At 40.3% G+C, this 16,694-nt stretch overlaps 1 protein-coding gene across 6 annotated transcripts in view; it reads left to right on the top strand.

Annotated features, from left to right (window-relative positions):
• The window catches only part of NEK11 (NIMA related kinase 11), a 186,599-nt gene that overhangs the window by 123,067 nt on the left and 46,838 nt on the right, over positions 1-16,694 (top strand). For all 6 annotated transcript variants that reach the window (XM_045004772.1, XM_045004773.1, XM_045004771.1 and 3 more), the window contains one exon: positions 14,369-14,496. In XM_045004772.1, coding sequence (XP_044860707.1) covers positions 14,369-14,496 — 128 coding nt within the window. The remainder of the gene's footprint in view (positions 1-14,368; positions 14,497-16,694) is intronic.

The following is a 16,694-nucleotide window of genomic DNA, read 5'->3' as shown; positions in this document are numbered from 1 at the left end:
TGTGCCCACTCATTGCGTCTCCTAGGTCTGTAATTTTTACACTCTGTTTTTCATCTCTGAAGTTGACCTGGCTAATTTAAAGTTAAAAGATGGGAAACAAACAGCAGGAATAAATGGTCAGTTTTCAGAATGTAGAGAGGTAAATAGTGGTGTCCCTCAGGGGTCTTGTAGCAGGGTGGACCCGGACCCTGCTCCTGCTCCTGCTCCTGCTCCTGCCCTGAGAGGTTTAAAAGCGGCCTGGCAGGGCTTGAGAGCGGTGGCTCTAAAAGCTAGGCTGATTGGGGAAGTGGCTGCAGCTGGGCCACACCCCAATCAGGCCACAGCTGGCCCTATAAAAGGCCAGGGAAGCCAGAAGGCAGGCAGTCTCTTTCTGCATTCAGAGGGAGAAGGGCCTGGTTGCAGGGAGTTGACACTGGATACCTGAGTGAAGCAGGGCTGGGGAAAGGCTGAGGAGCTGGGGAGCTCCAGCCTGGAAAGCCCCAGGCTGCAGCCTAGCAGAGGGCTAACAGGTACTGGGGGTTGCAGAGGGCAGCCCAGGGGTAGGCCAAGGCAGCAGGTCCAAACCCCTTTGCCTGTGATGAGTAGGCTGATACTGCAGTCTGCCCCAGAGTGTGGGGCTAGACAATGACTGGCAGTAGCCATATACTGAGGTGAGGTGGGGATAGAAGGTGGGGGTTCCCTGGGGAGGGGAAACCCAGAGAGAAAGGGGTTACTGCCAGGGGGCAGCACCCCATGTAAGAGGGCACCGGGTCCAGGGAGGGACACGGGGTGCCAGAGGACAGGCGGATCACCAGCCTGCAGAGGGTGCTCCAGCGCTGGAACGAGCTAATTCCCGGAGTCACCAGGAGGAGGCGCCGCAGGGGTGAGTCGGCCGTCTATAGGTCTGTACTGGGACTAGTGCCGTTCAACATATTCATAAATGATCTGGAAAAAGGTATAAACAGTGAGGTGGAAAAATTTGCAGACAATACAAAACTACTCAAGACAGTTAAGTCCAAAGCAGACTGGGAAGTATTACAAAGGGATCTCAGAAAACTGGGTGACTGGGCAACAAAATGGCAGATGAATTTCAGTGTGGATAAATGCAAAGTAATGCACATTGGAAAACATAATGCCAACTATACATACAAAATGATGGGGTCTAAATTAGCTATTACCACTAAAGAAAGAAATGTTGGAGTCATTGTGGATAGTTCTTTGAAAACATCTGCTTAATGTGCAGCAGGAGACAAAAAAGCTAACAGACTGTTAGGAACCATTAGTAAAGGGATAGATAATAAGAGAATATCATAATGGTACTATATAAAACCATGGTATGCCCATGCCTTGACTACTGCATGCAGTTCTGGGTGCCCCATTTTAAAAAATGATATATTAGAATTGGAAAAAGTTCAACGAAAGGCAACAAAAATAATTGGGGTATGGAACAGCTTCCATACGAGGAGAAGATTAAAAGCCTGGGACTTTTCATCTTGGAAGAGAGACGACTAAAGGGGGATATGATAGAAGTCTATAAAATCATGAATGGTGTGGAGAAAGTGAATAAGGAAGTGTTATTTACTTCTCCTTATAACACAAAAATTAGGGATCATCCAATGAAATTAATAGGCAGCAGATTGAAAACAAACAAAAGGAAGTACCAGTACTACTTCATATAATGCACAATCCACTGTAGAACTCGTTGCCAGAGGATGTTATGAAGCCAAAAATATAACTGGGTTCAAAAAAGATTTAGATACGTTCATGGAGGATAGGTCCATCAATGGCTAGGAGCCAAGATGATCAAGGATGAAACCCTGTGCTCTGGGAGTAGATGACAGGGGATGGATCACTGAAATTGTGCTGTTCTGTTAATTCCTTCTGAAGCACCTGGCATTGGCCACTGTCAGAAGACAGGATACTGGGCTAGATGGACTATTGATCTGACTCAATATGTCTGTTTTATGTTAAGTGTGAATCTCTTCTGTTAATCCCTGAGATATTCTTCAATCACTTATTTTCTGATCAGCATACATCCAGCATGTAATTTTCATCTCTGTTTACATCTAAACTAAATTTACATTACATGTTAATATTTACATCCAGACTTTCATGGGTGATATAGCTGCTTACACCATGTGTGTATCTGACCCATTCTATCTGACTGCTACGGTTCCAATAGACCCTAGTTTTGAAAATATCCCTAATTTACTGCTTGAAAATGGCACATTTGAATGGAATCTGGGGAGGAGGTAACTACCTTCCCAAAATAGTAGCTAGTTATTTGATACGTAAAGACTTCCTCCTTCACACTCACTGTCATCATACTGAGACTGATAGTAGCAAGTAGTCTCTGCTATTTACATTAGGCATACAAAGGTATTTTTAAAAAGTTTTCTCGGAATGATCAAAAAGCTGAAGATAACCCCAGGACTAAGCATAGCTTTTAATATAGTTTTGTGGTCAGTTTTCCTTTAATGAGATGTACAGCTCTTGCTGTGCTGCTGCTGTGTTTCTGCTGGACACTATGCATGTTATAGGGCAACCTTTGAAATAATTGGATCTCCTCATGCATAAAGGAAATGGTTTCCAAAGACTGTTACTGAGTCTCCTGTGTTATTGTCATCCTTGTACTGTTATTTTTCCCCCTGCCACCATCCTCACAAGCATTTCTGAATATTTAGAACTCATATGGGAGATTATGAGGCTATCGGACCTTCGAGCTGATCTTGAATGGCAGCCACACACTCATCAATACCACTGCTGCCTCACTGTTTCTTGCTTTTCAATGCCCACTATGAATAGAGCCAGTCCGAAAACTATTTAGTTCTCACAAAAAATGGTGATAAAAACAATCATTTCCATTTTTGTTGCAATTTTTCTGCAGAAGCTTTTGGGTTTTATCAGAAAATCAATTTTTGTTTGTCTTTTTTTGCCCCAAACAAACAAATTAACTTCAGCTGAAATTTTCTGTTTTTTGTTGAAAAAAGGCATGTCGAACACGAACATTTCTCACAGAGATTTTCCATATTGATAAAAAAGCTACTTTTCACTACAAAAAATATTTTGAACAAAATATGTCTAACAACTGTAACTGTGAGTCATAAGAAAACTCCAAAAAGCTCTGACTCATTTTTGAGCAAAATCTTATGTGAGCTCAGTTATTTCTGCTAGGTTCTCATCAGCAGAGACTCACCCCAAACCGTGTGGGACTAAATTCCATTCCGATTTACACATCATGCAACTCCAATAGCGTAAGAGGTATTGCACAGCATTAAACAAAGCATTAAACAAAGTCCACTGTAGATAAAAGAATGCTCTTTCCTGCTGTTAATCCTGTACACCAAAGTACAAAACACCTATATCTTTGTTGTTGTTTTTTACTTTTGTTGTATTCCTGGGTCTTGTGTTACTATAGAATTCTGTCTGTGATTTGCTATTGTTTTTGTTCTCAGAGTCATAGAAATGAGGGATAGAAAAGACCCATCAAGAAAGGGGAAAAAATTCATAGGCAGGAGTCGTAGACCAAGCTGGATGAGCAAGCATCTCAGAGAGGTGATTAAGAAAAAGCAGAAAGCCTACAAGGAGTGGAAGATGGGAGGGATCAGCAAGGAAAGCTACCTTATTGAGGTCAGAACATGTAGGGATAAAGTGAGACAGGCCAAAAGCCATGTAGAGTTGGACCTTGCAAAGGGAATTAAAACCAATAGTAAAAGGTTCTATAGCCATATAAATAAAAAAACAAAGAAAGAAGTGGGATCGCTAAACACTGAGGATGGAGTGGAGGTTAAGAATAATCTAGGCATGGCCCAATCTCTAAACAAATACTTTGCCTCAGTCTTTAATGAGGAGCTTAGGGATAATGGTAGGATGACAAATGGGAATGAGGATATGGAGGTAGATATTACCACATCCGAGATAGAAGCCAAACTTGAACTTAATGGGATGAAATCGGGGAACCCAGATAATCTTCATCCAAGAATGTTAAAGGAACTGGCACATGAAATTGCAAGCCCATTAGCAAGAATTTTTAATGAATCAGTCAACTCAGGGGTTGTACCGTACGACTGGAGAATTGCTAACATAGTTCCTATTTTTAAGAAAGGGAAAAAAGGTGATCCGAGTAACTATAGGCCTGTTAGTTTGACATCTGTAGTATGCAAGGTCTTGGAAAAAATTTTGAAGGAGAAACTAGTTAAGGACACTGAGGTCAATGGTAATTGGGACAAAATACAATATGGTTTTATGAAAGGTAGATCATGCCAAACCAACCTGATCTCCTTCTTTGAGAAGGTAACAGATTTTTTAGACCAAACGCAGTGGATCTAATTTACCTCGATTTCAGTAAGGCAGTTGATATGGTTCCACATGGGGAATTATTAGTTAAATTGGAAAAGATGGGGATCAATATGAAAATTGAAAGCTGGATAAGGAACTGGTTAAAGGAGAGACTACAACAGGTCATACTGAAAGGTGAACTGTCAGGCTGGAAGGAGGTTACTAGTGGAGTTCCTCAGGGATCAGTTTTGGGACCAATCTTATTTAATCTTTTTATTACTGACCTTGGCACAAAAAGTGGGAATGTGCTAATAAAGTTTGTGGATGACACAAAGCTGGGAGGTATTGCTAACACAGAGAAGGACTGGGATATCATACAGGAAGATCTGGATGACCTTGTAAACTGGAGTAATAGTAAGAGGATTAAATTTAATAGTGAAAAGTGCAAGGTCATGCATTTAGAGATTAATAACAAGAATTTTGGTTATAAATTGGGGACATATCAGTTGGAAGTAACAGAGGAGGAGAAGGACCTCGGAGTATTGGTTGATCACAGGATGACTGAGCTGCCAATGTGGTATGGCCATTAAAAAAGAAAATGCTGTTTTGAGATGCATCAGATGAGGTATTTCCAGTAAAGATAAGGAGGTGTTAATACTGTTATACAAGGCACTGGTGAGACCTCATCTGGAATATTGTGTGGAGTTCTGGTCTCCCATGTTTAAGAAGGATGAATTCAAACTGGAACAGGTACAGAGAAGGGCTACTAGGATGATCCTAGGAATGGAAAACCTGTCTTATGAAAGGAGACTCAAAGAGCTTGGCTTGTTTATCCTAACCAAAAGAATGCTGAGGGGAGATATGATTGCTCTTTATAAATATATCAGAGGGATAAATTAGCGAGGGAGAGGAATTATTTAAGCTTAGTACCAATGTGGACACAAGAACAAATGGATATAAACTGGACACTAGGAAGTTTAGACTTGAAATTAGACCAAGGTTTCTAACCATTAAAGGAGTGACGTTCTGGAACAGCCTTCCAAGGGGAGTTGTGGGGGCAAAAAACATATCTGGCTTCAAGACTAAGCTTGATAAGTTTATGGAGGGGATGGTATGATGGGATAGCCTAATTTTGGCAATTAATTGATCTTTGATTATTATCAGGTAAATATGCCCAATGGTCTGTAATGGGCTGTTAGATGGGGTGGGATCTGAGTTACTACAGATAATTCTTTCCTGGGTGCTGGCTGGTGAGTCTTGCCCACATACTCATGGTTTAACTGATCGCCATATTTGGGGTCGGAAAGGAATTTTCCTCCAGGGAAGATTGTCAGAGGTCCTGGAGGTTTTTCGTCTTCCTCTGCAGCATGGGGCATGGGTCACTTGCTGGAGGATTCTCTGCACCTTGCGGTCTTTAAACCACGATTTGAGGACTTCAATAACTCAGACATAGGTTAGGGCTTTGTTACAGGAGTGGGTGGGTGAGATTCTGTGGCCTGCATTGTGCAGGAGGTCAGACTAGATGATCATAATGGTCCCTTCTGACCTTAAGTTTATGAGAATCTAGTTCATTTCCTTGCCAATACACCTTTCTTTGTCCCTACTGTATATTTTCTAGTGTTTTTTCCAGTCTAGCATTAAAAGTTCCAAGCAATGGGGCTTCCACCCCTTCCCTGTGGGATGCTGTTTCACAGCCTCATAAGGTATATCTCTCACTTGAAGTCAATGGGAACTTCATGTACGGAGCACCTCTCAATGGCCCCTAGTGGTATGTCTACACTGCAAATAAAACAAAAGAGCCCCCCAAACCCTGTGGCAGTGAGTCTCAAAACTGGCATCTTCAGGCTTGTGGGGCTCACACTACAGTGCTAAAAATATTAGTGTAGATGTACCTGCTCAGGCTCTGAGACCCACCCACCTCACTGGGTTTTAGAGTCCAAACAGGAATGTCCGTGCTGCTATTTCTAGTGCTGTAGCACAAGACATGAGCTCTGAGTCTCACTGCCGAAGATATTTTGCAGTGTAGAAGTAAGAGTAAATAAAAAATATATATATTGCAGGTCCTGGGGAAAAATATGCATTCATGTGCTCAAACAGATAATTGAGTGCATAAAATATATATGAATCATTGTAGATACTTGGCTTATGGAGCAACACATAAACCCTGATTTTATAGAGCTTCCTGGAGACAGCCATCATCTCTAATTCCAAATGTTGGATTAAAATAGCTGGGATTTATCCTCGTACCATTCACAAGCATTTACTCCATTGGGGGATTGGGCAGAACATGGAAATGATAACCCCAGAATGAAACTGTAATACATCTGATATTAGGGTGACCGGATGTCCCTTTTTTATAGGGACAGTTCCGTTTTTTGGGACTTTTTAACATAAGAACATAAGAAAGGCCGTACCGGGTCAGACCAAAGCTCCATCTAGCCCAGTATCTGTCTACCGACAGTGGCCAATGCCAGGTGCCCCTGGGGGAGTGAACCTAACAGGCAATGATCAAGTGATCTCTCTCCTGCCATCCATCTCCATCCTCTGACGAACAGAGGCTAGGGACACCATTCTTACCCATCCTGGCTAATAGCCATTTATGGACTTAGCCACCATGAATTTATCCAGTCCCCTTTTAAACATTGTTATAGTCCTAGCCTTCACAACCTCCTCATGTAAGGAGTTCCACAAGTTGACTGTGCGCTGCGTGAAGAAGAACTTCCTTTTATTTGTTTTAAACCTGCTGCCTATTAATTTCATTTGGTGACCCCTAGTTCTTGTATTATGGGAATAAGTAAATAACTTTTCCTTATCCACTTTCTCAACATCACTCATGATTTTATATACCTCTATCATGTCCCCCCTTAGTCTTCTCTTTTCCAAACTGAAGAGTCCTAGCCTCTTTAATCTTTCCTTATATGGGACCCTCTCTAAACCCCTAATCATTTTAGTTGCTCTTTTCTGAACCTTTTCTAGTGCTAGAATATCTTTTTTGAGGTGAGGAGACCACATCTGTACACAGTATTCGAGATGTGGGCGTACCATGGATTTATATAAGGGCAATAATATATTCTCAGTCTTATTCTCTATCCCCTTTTTAATGATTCCTAACATCCTGTTTGCTTTTTTGACCGCCTCTGCACACTGCGTGGACATCTTCAGAGAACTATCCACGATAACTCCAAGATCTTTTTCCTGACTCGTTGTAGCTAAATTAGCCCCCATCATGTTGTATGTATAGTTGGGGTTATTTTTTCCAATGTGCATTACTTTACATTTATCCACATTAAATTTCATTTGCCATTTAGTTGCCCAATCACTTAGTTTTGTGAGATCTTTTTGAAGTTCTTCACAATCTGCTTTGGTCTTAACTATCTTGAGTAGTTTAGTATCATCTGCAAACTTTGCCACCTCACTGTTTACCCCTTTCTCCAGATCATTTATGAATAAATTGAATAGGATTGGTCCTAGGACTGACCCTTGGGGAATACCACTAGTTACCCCTCTCCATTCTGAGAATTTACCATTAATTCCTACCCTTTGTTCCCTGTCCTTTAACCAGTTCTCAATCCATGAAAGGACCTTCCCTTTTATCCCATGACAGCTTAATTTACGTAAGAGCCTTTGGTGAGGGACCTTGTCAAAGGTTTCTGGAAATCTAAGTACACTATGTCCACCGGATCCCCCTTGTCCACATGTTTGTTGACCCCTTCAAAGAACTCTAATAGATTAGTAAGACACGATTTCCCTTTACAGAAACCATGTTGACTATTGCTCAAGAGTTGATGTTTTTCTATGTGTCTGACAATTTTATTCTTTACTATTGTTTCAACTAATTTGCCCGGTACCGACGTTAGACTTACCGGTCTGTAATTGCCGGGATCACCCCTAGAGCCCTTTTTAAATATTGGTGTTACATTAGCTAACTTCCAGTCATTGGGTACCGAAGCCGATTTAAAGGACAGGTTACAAACCTTAGTTAATAGTTCCGCAACTTCACATTTGAGTTCTTTCAGAACTCTTGGGTGAATGCCATCTGGTTCCGGTGACTTGTTAATGTTGAGTTTATCAATTAATTCCAAAACCTCCTCTAGTGACACTTCAGTCTGTGACAGTTCCTCAGATTTGTCACCTACAAAAGCCAGCTCAGCTTTGGGAATCTCCCTAACATCCTCAGCCGTGAAGACTGAAGCAAAGAATCCATTTACTTTCTCCACAATGACTTTATCATCTTTAAGCGCTCCTTTTGTATTTTCATCGTCAAGGGGCCTCACTGGTTGTTTAGCAGGCTTCCTGCTTCTGATGTACTTAAAAAACATTTTGTTATTACCTTTGGAGTTTTTGGCTAGCCGTTCTTCAAACTCCTCTTTGGCTTTTCTTATTACACTCTTGCACTTAAGTTGGCAGTGTTTGTGCTCCTTTCTATTTGCCTCACTAGGATTTGACTTCCACTTTTTAAAGGAAGTCTTTTTATCTCTCACTGCTTCTTTTACATGGTTGTTAAGCCACGGTGGCTCTTTTTTAGTTCTTTTACTGTTTTTCTTAATTTGGGGTATACATTGAAGTTGGGCCTCTATTATGGTGTCTTTAAAAAGGGCCCACGCGACTTGCAGGGATTTCACTTTAGTCACTGTACCTTTTAACTTTTGTCTAACTAACCCCCTCATTTTTGTATAGTTCCCCCTTTTGAAATTAAATGCCACAGTGTTGGGCAGTTGTGTTCTTCCCACCACAGGGATGTTGAATGCTATTGTATTATGGTCACTATTTCCAAGCGGTCCTGCTATAGTTACCTCTTGGACCAGCTCCTGCGCTCCACTCAGGATTAAATCTAGAGTCGCCTCTCCCCTTGTGGGTTCCCGTACCAGCTGCTCCATGAAGCAGTCATTTAAAGTATCGAGAAATTTTATCTCTGCATTTCGTCCTGAAGTGAAATGTTCCCAGTCAATATGGGGATAATTGAAATCCCCCACTATTATTGGGTTCTTATATAGGCGCCTATTACCCCATCCCCGTCCTGTTTTTTCACAGTTGCTATCTGGTCACCCTATCTGATATTGCATGTGCATATAAGCTTAACTTTCAATGGGGGGAAAATTTCAAACCCCATTTTTACAGGTGGTTTTACTCTCTCAACATGATCCTCTGAAATGTGCCTTCATGTGCTGAACATCTTATATATTTTTCATGCTTGTGATGACTGAGAATAACATACCATATTTTGGGTCATTCTCTACACTGTTTTATTTCCTCATTTACAAATAATTAAGATAGTGGTTTTCTTAGGCCAAGGATCAGAAGGAGTACATCATGCCACAAATTTAAATTGCATGAGAAGCTCTCAGCTACAGATCTGAAAGGGATATAAAAAAGGATATAAAATACTGACAGGAAAGCCTCACGGGCTAGGCTCACTGGCCATAATTTCAAGGTTAATGATGGTAGAAAATGCCTTGTCAGTGCTCAGAGTGATCCCCATACCAGCACCATACTTTCTACTAGAGGCAGAATACTCTGCTTTTATATCAGCCCTGACATTTCCTCAGCCTGTCCTTACACTGGATGAATTGCTGCACCTTTACAATTTTCCTTGTTACGTTAATTAATGCCTTAAAAGCCAGTGGTAGGTGACACCCTCCTCTGAGTTGTCGCATTTTCCAAGTTGGACAATTAAGTTGGGATTTCAGGCTGTGCTGCGTGGAAGAAGTGGAAGGCAAAAGTAGCTTTTTGCCTCATTCTGAGCTGCTCTAAGGGCCAAAAGGTGCTCAATGAATTGCTGTCATATATGGCAGCCTCCTGCTGCTGCTTGTGGGCTGCTCTGTAGCATGGAGCAATCTAGAATCACCACAGTGGTATGCACTATAGAGACACTCCTCTTGTCCCTGGCTCTACCGCCAATATGCCCGCTGCAGCAGGGCTTGCAATGGAGGGGCAGCATAGGGCTACCTACAGTGACCCTATGTAGGACCTGCACCAGGGAAATGCTTCTCTGGTTCCTTGGGGGCTGTTTATGGCCCCTATGCAGCAACAGTGATGTGGTGGCATATAGAGACTGCAGTGGGGTGAGAATCTCACCTCCAGTGCTGCAAGGTTCATTTCGAATTTAAGATCAGAACATGACATTTGAGGAAGATTCCAGCTTGTTCCTGTGTTTCAGAGGCATTACGAGGCAATGAGGGGTATACAATGTGATACTTTTTAAGGGCCATGTTCTCAAAGGTGCCTCACCCTATCCTCTGTTAGTGTGCATTATCACTTGTGCAGTCAGACAGAATTTACATGTCCCAGGACCCATTTATGGATGAAAAGAGAACACAAATGTGTTTATGAGCATAAGTTCAGCCATGTGAGTGCACAAGTGAAAGTAAACGTGCTCCCACTAATGTGCAAAACTTGTATGCACAAAGTAGCATGCACATAAATGGAGGCCAGGTTTTGAGGATTGTATCCTAAATGTTGTTCAGTTTCCCCAAGAAGCTTGTTTTCATCCATAGACGTGAAAAAAGTGCCATGTTTTATAATGAATGGGTGAATTTATGTAATATTTTCAAATTATCTGGGGTGATGGGAGGGTTGTTTTCCTTTGATCATGGTGAGGTTTTTCATAATCTATAGCAGCTTGCGGATAAGGATCTCAGTGTATTTTGTAAAGATTGGTAAACTGAGGCACAGAGAGGTTAAGGCCCATCTCGTCAATGGTATTTAGGAGCCTAACTCGCATTGTTTTCAATGAATTTTAGGTCCCAAAATACCCTTGAGAAACTAAGCCTAAGTGACTAGCTTAAGATGATCACAGTGAGAAAGTGTCTTGGAGGAGAACAACTCCCAGCAGGTCTTCTGACATCCTGTCCCAGGCTCTAACTACTTCTATTATGTTAATAGAGGCTCCTTAAAAAATCCTGCTGACAACAAGATTAAATTATTTTTTACTGTTCATTACAGATGTGCATCTACTAGTTACAGTCTATGGTAGGGTACAGCCACCACAGATTTTTTTAAAATATATAAACACGAACTCACCCATGGTCTCCTAAATGCATGGGAGCTTCTGAATGCAATATTAATACATTAGTTACAAGCCTGACTTCAGGGTAAGAGAAAATTAAATCTATTAATCAAGGAGCGTTTTTACCTCACTGAAGGAAGCTGCAGTTGTCACAAGGGTATCATACTATCTAGAGAAGGCTTTTAGCAATTTGGCAAACAAAATCATACGAGTTTTACATTTCTCTGTTTTCTGCAAAGTTTATCTTTTTGCAAAATGAATTGACATTTATAGTTAGGGTCCTACCAAATTCACAGCTATGAAAAACATGTCACGGACTGCGAAATCTGGTCTTTTATGAAGCAGCAGCTCTGCCTTCAGAGCTGGGCTCCTGGCCAGCAGCTGCCACTCACCGTTGCCCAGCTCTGAAGGCAGCGCTGCTGCCAGCAGCAGTGCAGAAGTAAGGGTAGCAATACCACAACCCTCCTACAATAACCTTGTGTGACCCCCCCTCAACTCCTTTTTGAGTTTTGAATTACAACGCTGTGAAATTTCAGATTTAAATAGCTGAAGACATGAAATTTACCATTTTAAAAATCCTATGACCGTGAAATTGACCAAAATGGACCGTGAATTTATAGTTTAATTTGATAAAATTACAGCATTCATTGCACAACTCTAAATGTTTTTGAGTTGATTTTTTTTTCTTTTTTTACACTTGGGTCCCCTTTAGCACTTCAGTGGTAATAAACAGAAATGTAAGGTATTATTTTTAATTATTCAGAACCACTTTCACTTGGGCTCAAACTTTACAAACATAAAGTCTCAGTGTCTCTATGACGCACTGTGGTTGCTGTTAAAACTCAATTTACTCTATCACAGCATCTGAGATCCCACAGTTATTGTTAATGTAGGAAAATTCTGTAGCATCTCAGATAGCCTGGGTGGTACTTGATAAATGTTGATTTTTTTTTTAGGTCTCGATTAATCAAGCTATCCTTATTCAGCAAAGCATTTAAACGTGTTTAACTTGAAGCAGGTGCTTTACTGAAGTAAGGCCTTCATGAGAACAACATAGATAGATAGTAGTAGGTCCATTTTCCAGATGAGGAAGTTGAGACACAGGGATGTGAAGTGACTTGTCCTAGGGAAGCACGAGTCAGTGGCAGATCTAGAATTAGAACACTAGTATGCCTTGCCTTCTAGCCAGCGTCAAACAACAATTTAATGCTAGAGCTGAGAAATATAATCCAGGAAGGCTAATTTGTAGTCCTTTCCTCTAATATTAGGCTGCCTCCACTGAATTATTATCAAAGTATTTCACAGCTGCTCCTGAGAAGGGATATTTTGCTGTATACAGTATTTTAAAGGTGAGATTTTGGTATCCTACTCTCACTCAATGTCATAACAATAAATTGATGTTTGAAGCTACAAAGAGCCAAGATGCTTAATTGTAAATTACTGTAACCCTATTAACTTCATTGTGGCTGTGCTGATTTCCACCAGCAAGTGTCTATTTCTTGGTCAAAGTCTAATCTCTTCTAAATAAATAACTTTTACTACACTGACCTAAGGTAAACTTTAACCACAATTCATTAAAATTTATAAATGTTTAGTAGAATGTGTTTTTAAACTGCTCTATTTGGATGGTTTAAGTAAGGATCTGAACATAAGATAAGGGCCATTAAAGAGTTGTCATTTTGATTTGAAAAAAGCTTCCTAAAGGTCATAAAAAGGAGCATCAGAGTTAAAACTACATTTTGTCTGATGCACAAGCTGAAGGAAGCTTCCCAGCTAAAATATCTCTAATACTATGTTCCATCCCTAGTGTATATTTTCACAAATATTTTCTTGTTTTACATATTTGATTTGCATCCAAAATGCTGACACAGTTCCACTTGGGTTTTTCAGTCTTACAACATTTATGCAGGCAGCACAATAGCAGCATGCTTCATTGCCAGAGTTTCATTTGAGTTCTTTTTTTTTTTAATTCTCCCCACTTTCTAAAGAAGAATGTTTAAGTGGTATTTCATTATTCAGTGTGTGGACCTCCAAGAATAAATAACTTTACCAACAAAATAATTATTATTCAATTATTGCATTGAACTGCTTCAAATTGTCTTTCTAAAGCTACCCACAAATAGTGAGCCCTGCACTACACTTAACAAAACTATCTAAAATGTGGAATATACTCATTTTTTATGATAAAAAGGAAAAGAAATTGAAGATATATTATTTTGTCTGGGTGGGGTGAGCACAGACTCCTCCTTTCAATAAGGGGTTCTTAGTTGTATTAAGTTCATTTATATTACTTACATGCATGCATGTGTGGGCACACGCATGAATTCACTTGAATTAGTTAATATATAACATAGTTCTTGGAATGTGCGGAGGGTTTTTAAAGGGTTTTGTTTATTATTATTTAAAAAGAAAGCTTTGAATCATAATTAATACTACCAGGACTGATTTGTGAGCTATGTGCTTTTGTAATAGAAAACTGTTCTGCTTTCCCATTCCCTGGGTGATAATTTATCCCATTTTTACCTTACCTAGGCAGATTTTAACACTGAATTGCTGAGACCTCTGAATTATCAAAGGGCTGACATTGTGCCATACCCAAATCCTACTCCTGCTTCTGCATCCCTTTTGGATTTGTCTGGATTACCATTTGTGGACCTGTTTTAACTCCAGATAATTTTCAATTAATTCAAGTTCACTAAGGGCTTGTCAACATGGCACTGCAAAGTGCTCTAAAGGGGTGTGATTTGTAAAGTGCTCTAACTGTCCCATGTAAACCCTGCCAGCTTGCTGTAAAAGGTACCTGGTTTGCTTTAACCTAGGTAGCTTTTAGAGCTTGCCAACTGGGTCTATGTGGGGGCAGTTAGAGAGCTTTACAAATCACCCCCCTCTAGAGCGCTTTGTCATGTCGTTTAGACAAGCCTTTAAAGGACTGTAAATCTCATCTACACATAGCAAACATAGTTCAGGACACAAACATTTGTGGAGTGTCGAGACTAGTATTTATTGTTGGCTAATTTACATTGATTCACAACAGGACTTAAAACAAGACCCTGGAATGCAGATTTAAAAGAATTTATCTAACTACAAACTCTTACTTCATTCCAGAGATCCCTGAAGATCCACAAATCGCAGAAGAATATTATAACGATGCATTTGATTCTTGTTCGGAAACAAGTGAGGAGGAGGAGGAGAACATGGAAGTATCACAGACTGTCTCTAAAACAAATCAACAGGTATACATGCTTCTTTGTGTTAACAGCATATGTGCAGGTGCTAATTTTTCCAATTAAAATAGCAAATAGTAAAATAGCAAAGTGTTTAATCCTGAGAGGTTGAGCAGCTGACTTGAGAACTATGGGTGTTCGGTGCCTCTTGAAATCATTGGCAGGAGAGTGAGTGAGTGAAAGACTCCTACATCACTTCAACATTAGGGGTAAAACTTCCAAAGGCGTCTTAGTGACTTAGGAGCTTGAGAGTAAAATTTTCAAAACTGACATGGGCACTTAGGAGCCCAAGTCTCATTGTAAGCTAATGGGCTGCAGACTCCTAAATGCCTAAGTCCCTTCTGAAAGTGGGCTTTATCTTCCAGAGTCACTTAGGAGCTTTTGAAAATTTTACCCTAGACCTTCAACCTATGTGTTGTATGCGTTTGAATTGTACTATCTGTTTCTAATTTCAGTTGCAAGCTCTTGATGGGACTGTGACTTTTTACATTTTTATGGAACCAAACATCCTGCTACTGCTAAACAAATTATAAATAACTTCTAACTAGATGATTGCCCCAAACTGTAGTTTTTCTTCTTAAGGCACAAATAAGGTTGCTTGCTATTGTGTGTAGGGAAGTATAACTGCCTTTCTAACACTGTGTTAGGGAATCAGGAATCTATGCCATCAGTTAAACTGGGCTTACACAAAAACAGTTTCACTTCTGATCTGGAAATGTCCAGGTATTATACATAAACCAAGGTACCATTCAGACTGAACACGAAAGAAGGTGATCGTGTTTCAATTGTGTTTTGCTGCAGAAAGTTTTTAAAAAAATTAACGTCTTAAAAAAAGCTTACTGGAAATCAAAATAGTCTTAAGACTGTGAAAACAGCACTTGATCAGATATATATGTCCCTTCAAAAGTATGAAGCTCCTTCTCACATTGTTTTTATTACAGACGTATGAACATTCAGAAGCAGTATGTATATCCTGGTAAAGCTGCTGGGCAGTGATTTTGCAAAGTAATAATTAGTCAATCAAAAATCAGTGGAATATGTCAGGGAACACTTTTGATGTGATTGTTCAGGATCTGTAGTCTGCAAGGGCTACATAGACTGAATCTAACAGTGGTGCATAAGCCACTCAGCCGCTTGAAAAATCCATCATAATGTACTCCCAAAAATACACTATTGCTCACTTTCATCAGCCCTTATTGTATTTTTCTTCTTAGCGCTATGCTTTAAGTTTTCATTTGACTTTCATCATTGATGTCAGAGAGTTCAATCATAAAGTGTTAGTCAGTAGTGGTTTTGAACATGAAGACTGCTCCTTAGAATTAACAAGACAGCAGATATAAATAGAGTTCTTAATAATACGGAGTAAATTAGGTATTGGCTGTCAGATTTAGGCAGAGTGACATTTAATCATTTCTTAGTGATTCACAATTCAGTGACAAGAAGAGCTAGTATTGGGGTTTGGAGAAATGTTTAATTGACATTCCTTGTCAGAATCTGATCCCTCATCTACATATGCCTATTTGTTTTCCCCCACAGCACACATGCACAGATTCTGTTAACATTACAGAAAGATGTGTGTGCATAATGAGAAGGAGAGCACCCCCTGCAATATCCACTTTTTTAGCACTGCTTTTGTCAAAGAAGTGACTCTTTTTCTTTGGTTTTCCCCTATATCAGCATCACTGTTGTGGCAGAGGCTGATCCTGTTTGAGAATATTGTTAATACAATCAATCTTTCACTTTTCAGGGGGCAAAAAAGCTGAATTTTAAATTTTCCATTTTACAGGTGAAGAGTTGGGAATTGGGCCTGATCCGAAGCCCACTGAGGTTAATGGGAGTCTTTCTATTGACTTCATTGGATTTTGGGTCACACTCAATATGAGTAAAACTAAAATCTTTTTGGTAGAGTCTGCCTTACTAGTAAATTTCAGGGACGACTACTGCTCCCATTGATTTTAATGGCAAAACTCCAATTGACTTCCATGGGAGTACGATTGGACCATTAATGTGGAGTGAAGCCCTTTTGATATATCATTCATACCCTTCCTTCCTTGAAATAACCTGCAGGCAGGCTGCCCTGGGACTAGAGCCAGAGAGGAGGACTCCCCCCCAGCCCTTTCCCTGCTGGCAGCAGCGAGCTCTAGGGTAGGGACCCCCTTCTCCCCCCTCAGGCAGCACACTCACCCCCCCCCCCGTCACTGCACTTG

This window comes from Mauremys mutica, chromosome 2 (genome assembly GCF_020497125.1).
Source record: "Mauremys mutica isolate MM-2020 ecotype Southern chromosome 2, ASM2049712v1, whole genome shotgun sequence".
Classification (NCBI taxonomy): Eukaryota; Metazoa; Chordata; order Testudines; family Geoemydidae; genus Mauremys; species Mauremys mutica.
This window is presented reverse-complemented; position numbering and strand designations above follow the sequence as displayed.